Consider the following 11336-nt stretch of genomic DNA (forward strand, 5'->3'; position numbering starts at 1 on the left):
GGAAAACGCCACTATAATGCTTGATGAAAGCAGCAGAGCATTTTCAAAAGAAAGAAAACAAAAGCAACAGGAAAAAAAGAGGGAAAAAATAGATCAAATTTCAGTCTATGAAACCATCGTCTACTACTTTTTTTACTTAGTTAACACCAACATCAATCTAAACCTTAATGGATTTGTAAGACATCCGAAGAGTTTGTCCTCCGAAGAGTTGCAAGTCCATACAGTGTGAGTGCGTGCAACCGCTATGTGTCCCCACAACACCTGTAATCCAAGCACACACACACACACACACACACACACACACACACACACACACACACACACACACACACACACACAGGCACCGTGATGTCACTGAAGGGGAGTTAGCGGCGGGTCTGTCCGTTGGACGTCTGGACGGACATAGACTCAGACCAGCGGCCAACGTTAATTCATCCTCCGCTCTTAGAATCGGACTCTCATTAATAATTTAATAAATCATGACGCTTAAAGGGGCTGTGTTGGGTGAGCCTCGGGTCCAACCTTGGTGATTTAACCATGGTAACTAAAAGGAAGAGGGCTTCGGCTACCACATAAAGTCAGTTGACAAACTGTGGCGGACGTTAACGGAAGAATGGACGGAGTGAAAACTGGCCCTCAACAGGACTGAACCTCCCGCCCGGGTCTCCTCGGGCTCCATGTCACCCTCCTCTCCGTGCCAGATGCCCCAGCGGGGCGATGGCTGCTACAAGCCGGCACCGGTGTCCCCTGCTCCGCCTGTGCCCCCGCGGAGGGTCCGGAGCCGGGACAGAGGCTCGGGCAGGACGCGGCGATCCGCGGCAGGGTCAGCGGGAGCCGGAGCAGCGGAGAAGCGGGTGAAGTGCGTCCTGGTCGGGGACGGGGCTGTGGGGAAAACCAGCCTGGTGGTCAGCTACACCACCAACGGCTATCCAACCGAGTACGTCCCGACTGCGTTTGACAACTTCTCAGGTAAAAAATAGGAGAAACTCATGACATGGTTCATAGGATCCAATAAATCCAATGATCTAAGTTTCAGTTCATCAAGTGTTAGAAATGATATCTTTGGCTTTAATGGTCCTATTTCACACAGCCACAGTTTTGCCTACTAGATGCTGTCTCAAGGGATTGATTTATGTGTTTACTTGACTTATTTAATATATTAAATATTTTAATTCATATTCTTTTAATTTTTTTTATCATACTGACTTTTTTGCCAGTTTGTGTTGTCATCAAAGTCAAAGTTTGTCATTTTATTACAACAGTAAACTTTACATTGGTGATACTAACCTCAAGATGATGTGTGTGTGTGTGTGTGTGTGTGTGTGTGTGTGTGTGTGTGTGTGTGTGTGTGTGTGTGTGTGTGTGCATGTAGCGGTGGTATCAGTGGACGGGCAGCCAGTTAAACTACAACTCTGTGACACAGCTGGACAGGTCAGTGACCTCTGTACAAACTAACACTAGACACTCAGAGGGCAGTGTTTCATGTTGGACACAATGCCTCTCCCAAGGAAATCATTCTTTCTTACTTTCTTGCCTGTCTGAGTAGCATCCAGTAAGACAAATGCCTTTTTTTGTTGTTGCCTGAGCTACAAAGGAAATGGGAGGGAAGAGGGGTAAGACGTGCTAAAGAGGCTGCATTGAAACAGGACAATGCACGTCCTAGCCCTAGTCAGTGGGATAACATGTAAACAGGTTAAAACATGAAGTTCATTAGGTTCTACATTGCAGGGATGTTTCATAGATGACAGGAACATAGATTAGGATTACTCACAGACTAAAGATAAATCAGTGTTTTGTGTATCTCTAGGTCTTTCCTTGGAATAACTCTCTGGCACACAGGAAGTGATGTAATTCTGTCTACATTTGCGAAGGAGTAGATGTTTGTTTGAAGATAGTGGAAGATGTAGAACACTGTGATAAGCTACAACTGGTTAAACATCAAACAGAGGGTATATGCTGATAGAGATAAAACAAATATGGTAAAACAAAATCACCACACATGCAGTATAATCACATAATCATGCACCAGAGTTATTATAGTCTTTTTTTTTCTAATGAGTTTTTATTTTTACTTCATTTTGACTTTTTGTTTTTAATTCAGTTTAGTTTCAGTAAGTTTCCAGAGTGGATTTTCTTATTTCAGTTTAGTTTTTATTGTTCAAAAATGTTTAGTTTTAATTTATGTTTTATTAGTTTCAGTGTTAGTTTTTTAAGCATTATTTTTGAGGGCATAATAATAATAATCAGAGGCAAGATTTAGGAAAATTACTATAGGTATAACAAAAACCCCCAAAACATTTTAACTCACAGTCAGCTCACAGTCTTGTAAATAGAGTCTCAAAAAAACAAGTCTATCAGTGACTCATCAGGCAAGTTGTAATACATTTATTTGATCCAAAGTAACAAATACTCAAACATTAAAACTAAAAATGGACATTTCCTCTATGTTTTTATTTTATTTTTGTTAGTTTAAGTTTACAAAATCATTTCATTTGGTTCTAGTTTTTATTTTTTATTTTAGTTTCACATCTAGTTTTAGTTTTTAAGTTTCGTTTTAGTTAGCTGTAATAACCTTGACATGTAACATGTAAAAAACATTATAATCACCATTTTTCAGCTCACTTCAGCTGTATTTATATGTAAGACAGTTTGTAGTATCTGGAAACTGCAACCATCAGCTGATGCCCTATGAGAAAGGATTTGGTGACAATGGGGAGAAAGAACTTATTTTTAGCAGGAAGAGAAACAGTAAAGTAAATCAGTAAGTAAAAGTTTATTTATATAGCACTTTTCACAGACATATGTCACAAAGTGTTTCACAAGAGAGGTAACAAAAACTCAATACAATCACAAATACATCATAAAAGCCCTGGTCTAATTAAAAGCTTTTTGAAATAAAAATGTCCTTAGCTGCTTTTTGAAGGTCTCCACAGAGTCTGAACGCTGTAGAAATATAGGAAGTGCATTCCACAGTCTGGATGCAAGGAAAGGTCAGTCCCCTCAAGCTCTGAAATGAGTGTGGGGGAACACCGTGGTCCCCCGGAGTGTATATGTGAATCAAATCAGCAATATAGGGAGGGGCCTGTCCATGTAGTGCTCTAAAGGTTAAAACAAAAATTTTAAAATGCAACCTAGATCTGATTAGTAGCCAGTGAAAGTGGTAGCCTTCTGGTACAACCAGATAAAGAATGAGGGGAAAGAGAAGAGTAAGGAGAAAGGAGGAACAGACAAACAAAAAACAGCAGAAAATACAAACTCTGGGAGAGAGAAGACAAACATTAATGACATGTAGCATCATCAGTTGTACAATCACCCTGGTTCTATAGCAAATGGCAAGAAACAAAAGTTAAACCTGCACTTCCAGAGAAAAGTGCACTGCTGGGATAATATGGTAGATTATCACTACAATGATCAGCTGCCCTCAAAAACAGTGGGACATTGAATGAGAGAGGAAAGATAAAGTTGGAGATCAAGGAAAAACAGAAAGACAATTTTTAGGTTTTGATAAAATGTGCTTCTCAAACTTTTTCTGATAGGCTTCACCCCAGAAGCAGAAATAAAGTTCACACTCTTCTACCAATTATTATCTATCATGAACAGTAAAATGGGATCTGAGGTGAACTTTAATAAACTAAAGGTTAGCATGATAGCTTAAGTATGCTATATATTAAAACCAAAATCACATTAATTGAACATTGTGTTACTCCTAGTCCTCATCATCCCACCTGCAGTGGGGCCCGTCCTTTAGTTTAAGAACCACTGCCTTGAAGCAGAGGTAGGCAGTGATGAATCACAGTATCTCTGTGTGAACACTCTCGGTCTCTCACAACCTTTCCAGGATGAGTTCGACAAGCTGCGCCCTCTGTGTTACACCAGTGCAGATGTGTTCCTGCTGTGCTTCAGCGTCGTCAGCCCTGCCTCATTTCAGAACGTTCCTGAAAAGTGGGTACCAGAGATTCGGAAACACGCCCCCTTTGCGCCGCTGGTTCTTGTCGGGACGCAGTGTGATCTCAGAGAGGATGTCAAGGTGTTGATTTTTATTCTGTACATAAATCACAATTTATGTAATTCTATTGCCTGTTTCTCTCTCTTATCATTCTTATCATTGTGTAAACCAATGACACCATGCACAAACTAAATGGAAGCGTTATTATAGTTATTGCACAGCTTGGTTGTGAATCTAGAATTAAACTGTAACATTTTGAAGGTTATGACGTTCAGCTGGTGTTGATTCTCTTGTAGAGAAATATTTATTCACCTTTATGGTCATTTTGGCAGCCTTAGTTATACCACTGTCGAGGTTTATACATTTTGTCTGCTCCATTTAAATCAGTCAGGGTAGAGTAAATATTAGAAACACAGCATCGTTCAGCAGCACCACAAACTGGAGCCTTGTAAATGTCCAAGTCTCCGTGCTGTCTGGATGTTTTTTTGTGACCACAGAGAAGAGTTGTCGCAATGTCACAAGTTGGTAATGTTGCAACTTTCGACATTATGACCAAATGCAATTTTGGCATTGCATAATGTGTTTGTAGGAAAAAGCACATGCATGTATACTCAGGGGCTGTAGCTGTTTGGATTATAAAACCTTTTTGTGCAACTTACCCAGTGCATAAAAACGCTAAAGCCTGTACAGATGCATCTTTCCTGTCTCCTCAACTGATTGTGCGCTGAGGTCAGTACTGTCACTTTACAGCAAGCAGGTTCCTGCAAATGTGTTCCTGCTATACATCAGTGTTGTCAGATTCTAATCTTTCTGGCTTCGTCCCACAGTAAAAAGATATGTGAGTTTAACTGGCAATTCTAAAATTGACCATGGATGCAATTTACCCTTAATGAAAGTATGAAGATGCAATCTGATATCAAAGCGTGTAATAAACACGCTGGTCCACCGTGTCCATTTTCATGTCCACTTCATGTTTTGACCGTCGTAGATTTCACGTTTTTGCTTACACGTTTTTCGATGATGCTGGGTATATATATATATCTGTTGTAGTCTAAAGCACTTTGAATGATCAGTACAAATGTCAGTCCATTTCCAGCAAGTAGCAATTGGAAAAAACACAAGACTAATTCATTTAAGAAAAAGAGACAAACAAGAGCTTAGACGAAAAACATACAAAACAGGCAAAAAATGTAAAAAATTATAAAAAGGAAGACTAAAAGCAGGCAATACAGATTAAGAGGACCGAAAAGGGAAAACAATAACTAACTCTGTGAGAAGGATCTCCTCAGGCCGGTGCTCATGTAAACATGCAGTCACCCTCTTGACTTTAAAACAGCCACAAGGGCCACACCTGGATCTACTTTTATGCTGTATGTCTTTCCCCCATAAAGATGAGATTTGACTCTAATAGGCATCCAAGGGGGAAAGAGATATAACTTAAAGTCAGATCCAGATATACCTTAAAAGGCTCAATTAAAATGTAAAAAGCAATTCTAAGACAAATAGTATTGGGGTGATGTGATGCTATTTGCTTAAACTAGTAAGTATATTTATTTCATATTTTTGTAATTTTCTTTAGGTCCTCATTGATCTGGCGAAGTACCGTGAAAGACCCGTGGACCCAGTGGATGCCCAGAACTGTGCGATGGAGATTGGAGCAGTGGCCTACTTAGAGTGCTCTTCGCTGACCCAAAAAAATCTCAAGGAAGTGTTTGACACAGCCATATTGGCCAGCCTGCAGAACTACAGCTCCCATAAGCACCAAAGGGGGAAAAAGAAACGCAGAAAAAAGCAAAGACAGACACCGGACAAGATGAAAAGTCTGTCAAAGTCGTGGTGGAGAAGGTACTGTTGTGTGGCTTAGAGGAGACTTTATTCTTGTCTGATTCAGCTGGGTTTTAGTTGACAAGCACAGAAAGGTGGTTTTCTCTTTAAAAGGAGACGGATACAGGACCTCTCCTGGACTGCGGCTGGGAAGTGTCACAGATGTAAAATATTTTGTTTTTAGCCCCCATTCTGGATTCTGGATGAGATTTACTACTGAGCCTCCCTGCAGGAGAAGGTGGTGCTGTGTCTCCTGGAATTAAACTGGCATGAACCAGTTCTATTGTGGGACTAGCAGAAGATGTGATAATATTGTTCAGGATTAGACTGGTACAGATTTGAACAGGAACTTGGAACTGTGTTTTCTCTGGAGTTAGATCCAACCTATAATGGATTTATGCAGCCTGGTTACGAACCCTGGAGGGGAACTGGACTGTCTTCAGAATATAATTGTTATTATTGGTGGCTTAAAAACTGTGCGTCCAATTCCTGGTCCTTTTTTTAAATTGCTTCTAAATTTAGTCTGGTTTCAGATGCCCATGATTAGAAAGAACTGCTAACTGAAATAGACCGGACCAGACCAAACGTTGTCATTTTGGAGTTTCTGACCCAGACAATGATCAGTGGCTATAATTATAGTCAGAACAAGTCCAACCCTCAGTTAATTTTAGAGCTGCTTTTTATAACTGGGGCCATTGTTATTCATAATGAAAAAAAAAAACTTTATTAAACTGTTAAGTATTTCCTGGTGACACACATGTTTAGTCTATAACCTGGATCAGGTTTTCCCCTTTTATTATAGTGCTGATCTGGACAATTATGCTGTTAGATCTGGCATGAAATTAAGCATAGTTTTCAGCGTGTCCTGACAGAAAAAGGTTCGGTGAGGCTTAGGCTTTGGATAGGTGCCAATCATGTCTTTCTTCTTGTGCTTTGATCAAAAGTGAGATTTCAAAGAATAAGGAGCCAGATAATGAAGAAAAAATCATAATATGTTAAAAAGCATGTCTGAATATCCACTGCTCTCTAATAGCAAGTTGTATCTTTAGTCAAGAAGATACAACCTGGATCCAGGACTCAGTGACCCACTTTGGGTTTCCACTGGTAGCTGTGGTATTTTATCATCTTCATCTAGCCCCCATTATCACTGAAAGACTGAACAATCTGTTAAAATAGAGTGGTACCAGTGTGGCGTGGTTAAATATAAATCTCTGCACTGTGCTGGTGACTGGTGCTTGACCTTAATCGGGCAGGAGGACATTTTGTAATTCATGATCGCATTGTTCCACAAACGAGAACGTTGCTCAGTGCAGTACTCAAGTGGCTCTTTTCACATGGAAATGAAGAATTCAGTTTAAAACTGAGACATTCGAATCTAAATCATCTACAGGCACAAGCTGCAAGGCAGGCAAATAAAAGCCAATTGATGTTAGATATTTGTTCTGCTTGATGTGGGTTTGATTTATCTTTGCAGACACTTAAACAACCTTAACTATGAGCACGTAATGTAATTAAACCCACGCAGTGCTCTTTGCATGTGCTTGTTTCTGTAAGTTTGCAAAAAAAAAGAAAAAAAAGAAAGTGACTTCACCTTTTTTTTTTAAAATGCAATTAAGACTGTGAAGTTTGAATTTTCTACTAGCAATGTTAACCATCCGTTTTTCTGCCCTCACTGTTATAGCCAACCCTGTGTTTACTGTTTTCTGTGATAGTGCTTGCAGGCTGTCCTCTCTCAAATAGATGTAGCTTTATGTGTTGTAAAGCAGCAATAAAAACAAAAGTGAAGATGGAAAACATGTGGCTGTCACACACTCAGCTGCCACACCTTCCTTCGTACACCATAGTTACTAAACCGAGAGCACAGACCAGCAGGGTCTGTTTTATTTTTCTTCAGTGTCTCCGTCTAAAAAGGCCCGTTGTATTAAAGTCACTGCAGCAGACAGGAAAGAGCACAATGTTTGTTATGCCATTTTGTAGCATAAAACACAATTATTCATAGAGATCAGACATGAACACTGTCATAGCTGCATTTCAAAATTTGGAAGTTTTATCTAACTTCCCAGTTAAATGTCAGAATTTATTAGAAAAAAAAAGATAATTATATTATGAAAAACAGATTTATTATTTGACTGACGCATTTCAGCTTGCGGCCTTCATAAAACATATCACAGACCAGATTCTAAACAGCACAGAGTAAAGATATATACAAGAGCCAGCATACATATCCACCAATGAGGCACCAAAAAGGATGGCCTGGGCAAATGGTTTAAAGCTCAGGGTCTTAAAATTGTTTAAAAGATTTGATTTAATGACATATTTTCCTTCTTGTATTGTTAGTAACATAAAAATAACTGAGGCTGTGGATGTGTGAAGTTACAATGATATCAGGCCCATGTAAGATGTAACTGACAGGTATTTTGGCTTTTAAGCGTGGTGTGAAAACCTTGTACAGTTCTCAAAAATAAGCATTTTCCCCCAAAGAACTACCCCGCATCACATCTGTGGCCATTGGGTTCTTTACTGGTGTGAAGCAGAGTAAGCCATGTTGTGCCTGGGAAGTTCAATTCATTTTAATAATGAGACTTTTATTTAGATTAAAATATCCACAGTTTGGAATCCACGTAGTGTTTTCTGTCAGAGTTGCATATTTTCAGCCAATTAGTAAATTACACTCTTGTGCTCATTTTCAGCTTCATAATTATTCTTGGACTCTAGAGTAGCTTTGCATGAGTCACAGTTCAAAATAATCCTTATGTTTCTTGCACTGGGCCTTCTGTCATCTTCTGTCTGAAACAAACTGTTTTTAGGCCCTTTCAACCTTTTTTGGATTCCTCTTGTAAACAGAAGGTCTGAAAAGTTTGGCAGGTGGGTGGAGCTTCTGTGCTCAGAAATTACCATATTAAAGTCATCACCTCTCAGTGACATCATAAAGATCCAAGAGTAAAAAAACAGCCTCAGCCTTTGGGCTCACAGGGATATCTGATGTCATTATTTGAAAATTTGCCTGTGTTTAATACGACCATCCATGAGTGTAACAGTTGATGTATAACAGAAAATAAGAAAAAGCAAAACAGATCAGCTTTAGAATGGGTTTTACTAGAGCTGCTTGGTAGCTTTCTATTGAAGATGTTACAGTGGAGACTGAATGGTTTCACTGTTTCACGGTGTTTTAGGCTTGATAGCAAACGCATTGTTTCTTGCAGGGGAAAAGGCATAATAGGTTACTTGTCTTGCTGTTTGTGTGCAGTCTTGGCTGATGGTGCAGTAAAGTAGGCTAAAGGTCATGCAGAGTCTTTATCATAGCTTGTGTTTCCCTTTATCAGCTTTTACCTAGTTTAAATTTTCTGGAAAGTAGGATGTTTGCTCACTGCAGTCTTTCAGTAAATATACTTTTTTTTTTTTTAAATGTATACCTACTGAAATACATTAAATCAACATATTCTTACATAGGTCTGAGTTGGATTTGAGGATAAATCCTCCTTGATGATTTTTTCTCCTCCTTATACATTAAAATTTGATTCCATAAAGCATGCAAATTATGCCACTCTGTTCATGACTGACTGATTAATAGGATATTACAATTCAAACTGCTGTCATGTGATACAACTTTTAATGTGTAAGACTGACTGTGCTACCAGAAAACAGCATAGATTAAGTTTTACTTCTTTTAGCTGCCCCCTCCCCCCTTTCCCCCCAAGTGTTCAACAGCAGCATGCACCCTGCACTGTATGATGGATGTAAGGCATTGCAATGTAGAACAGATCGGTCTCGGGAAGTGAGCAGTGTTTAAAGACAGTCAGAGAAGACATGTGGTGTGCTGGTATTCTTCTAAAGCTAAGACAGAAATGTTCTGTGTTTGGAGCAGGTCCAAAGTCAGGAGTTTTATAGGTGTTATTGAGCTATGAGTTTTCAGAGATGTGGTTGAGTTTAGCTATTGCAGTAGATTTGGTGCTGGAACTGGATTCCAGAGTGACCTAATTATCCCTGCTGAGGACACTTATCAATAAGTAACTTGTGTAGTGCTATTGGATAGCAAGTTAAAGTCATCCAATAGGAAAATGTTTGAGTCAGACTACAACAAGAACTGATCCTCTGTTTACTTTAGGTCTAAATGTGCAACTTCATGCACATTTAGACCTAACTGGGCACTAAATGCCCATGTTGACCTAATTTCTGATTGCACAAGACTGCACCACGTGGTTATGTGAGTGTAAACAGAAGCATTGCCAAACAGAAGGTCTCATTTTTGAGGTTCAATTGTTTTACTGAGGTTGATACCCCCTAGAGGACACCTGAGCTCACTCACATGAGACACCAGCTGAAAGCTTCTCTTAGGAAACTAGTCCACTGAGCCTGTGTGAAGCGCCAGTGTTTTCATTTTCTCTGCATATAAAAACACTGCTACAATTCTCTGTTTAACCGAGGGCTTTGGTTTGTGTTTGATATATTTGTACAGATGTTTTATACCCTGAGAAATAAAGAATATTTGGTATAAAAATATGTTGTGTTTGAGTGCTTAGTGGCAGACTGAGAATGTGTGTGTATATAAACTCTACTCCCACAGGCTGTAAACAAGACTGAGGTTTCATTTTAAGGTGCATGCATGTTTGAAATGAGGGCAGTAGGGCATGCAGCATTTTAGCACCATTGCTTGAATGCAGAACGGTTTTGAGTTTGACAAAAGTCCAAACTCCACAGAAAGTACCTGAAGTCCAGAAAATAACTACGAGCACCAAAAAGGCATGAAAACCCTTAGGAATACTGGAAAGCTTGAAGGAGACAACACACTCTGGCAGGTAAGAAGAACAAATTCAGGTATATATGCTGAGGAGACTGATGGCTATCTGTAAACATGTGTGAAGGACCACACGGCTGAGATATTTGGCGGGATGGAACATGCAAACTAACAAGGCCAGGAAATAAAACTGACAACAGTGTAAACAGACTAAGAATCATAAAGTAAAACAGCACATGACTTATTATTGCTTTCTTTGGCTTCCTCTCAGAGTCCCAATACATGCTTTTGAGGTTAAATGGTGATTCCAAACTGTCTACATGTGTGTGGAGGTGAGAGTGTGTGATGGTCAGTCTCTTTGTGTTAGCCCAATGATGGACTGGCACCCTCCTGCCCTCGCCTTGTGCCAGCTGGGTTAGATCCCAGCCTCTCTATGACCCTGAGTTAAATAAGCAGTCAAGAAAACAGGCCAGTGGTGTCAAGCGTGCATTCACTCAAGCCCACTGGATAGCTTTGCCACTGATTAATCATTAGTCATTAATATTTTGGGGTTTTTCAATAAAATCCACTGCTACTCCTAGTGGGCACTTGTATGGGTGAGAAAATGCATGGAAAGTTAAAAGCATTTCTAGAGTTGATTGCCTGGATGGGTGGCATCTTGTGTAGTCAATCTTTTGTGTCTTTAACTTTATATCAAGCTTTCTTAACATTAAAGGAAATCTAAGCTATGGAATTTTTTAATGGAATCAAACTGAGCTTCATACGGCCCATTAACTGAAGGGAGTTTAACACCCCTGAAGTATGAAATAGTTCGTTTACAACATGTGGTTT

At 39.6% G+C, this 11336-nt stretch overlaps 1 protein-coding gene across 1 annotated transcript; it reads left to right on the top strand.

The window, feature by feature from the left end:
• Positions 1–385: 385 nt before the first annotated feature.
• Positions 386–10256, top strand: rhoua (ras homolog family member Ua). The gene is made up of 4 exons (XM_085371171.1): positions 386–969; positions 1373–1431; positions 3839–4027; positions 5526–10256. The coding sequence occupies exons 1-4, from the start codon at positions 678–680 to the stop codon at positions 5808–5810; spliced, it is 825 nt and encodes a 274-aa protein (XP_085227297.1). The 5' UTR covers positions 386–677; the 3' UTR covers positions 5811–10256.
• The last annotated feature ends 1080 nt before the right edge of the window (positions 10257–11336 follow it).

The sequence above is a fragment of the Diplotaxodon limnothrissa genome, linkage group LG1 (assembly GCF_057381915.1).
Source record: "Diplotaxodon limnothrissa isolate DT_005_m linkage group LG1, D_limnothrissa_male_GT1.1, whole genome shotgun sequence".
In the NCBI taxonomy this organism is placed as follows: Eukaryota; Metazoa; Chordata; class Actinopteri; order Cichliformes; family Cichlidae; genus Diplotaxodon; species Diplotaxodon limnothrissa.

What these genes read in the sequence shown, in the direction of transcription:
- rhoua (XM_085371171.1), top strand. Translation starts at nt 678, where the DNA reads ATGTCACCCTCCTCTCCGTGCCAGATGCCCCAGCGGGGCGATGGCTGC. An exon ending in TGCGTTTGACAACTTCTCAG is followed by an intron (nt 970 to 1,372) that starts GTAAAAAATAGG and finishes GTGTGCATGTAG; the next exon opens with CGGTGGTATCAGTGGACGGG. An exon ending in TCTGTGACACAGCTGGACAG is followed by an intron (nt 1,432 to 3,838) that starts GTCAGTGACCTC and finishes CAACCTTTCCAG; the next exon opens with GATGAGTTCGACAAGCTGCG.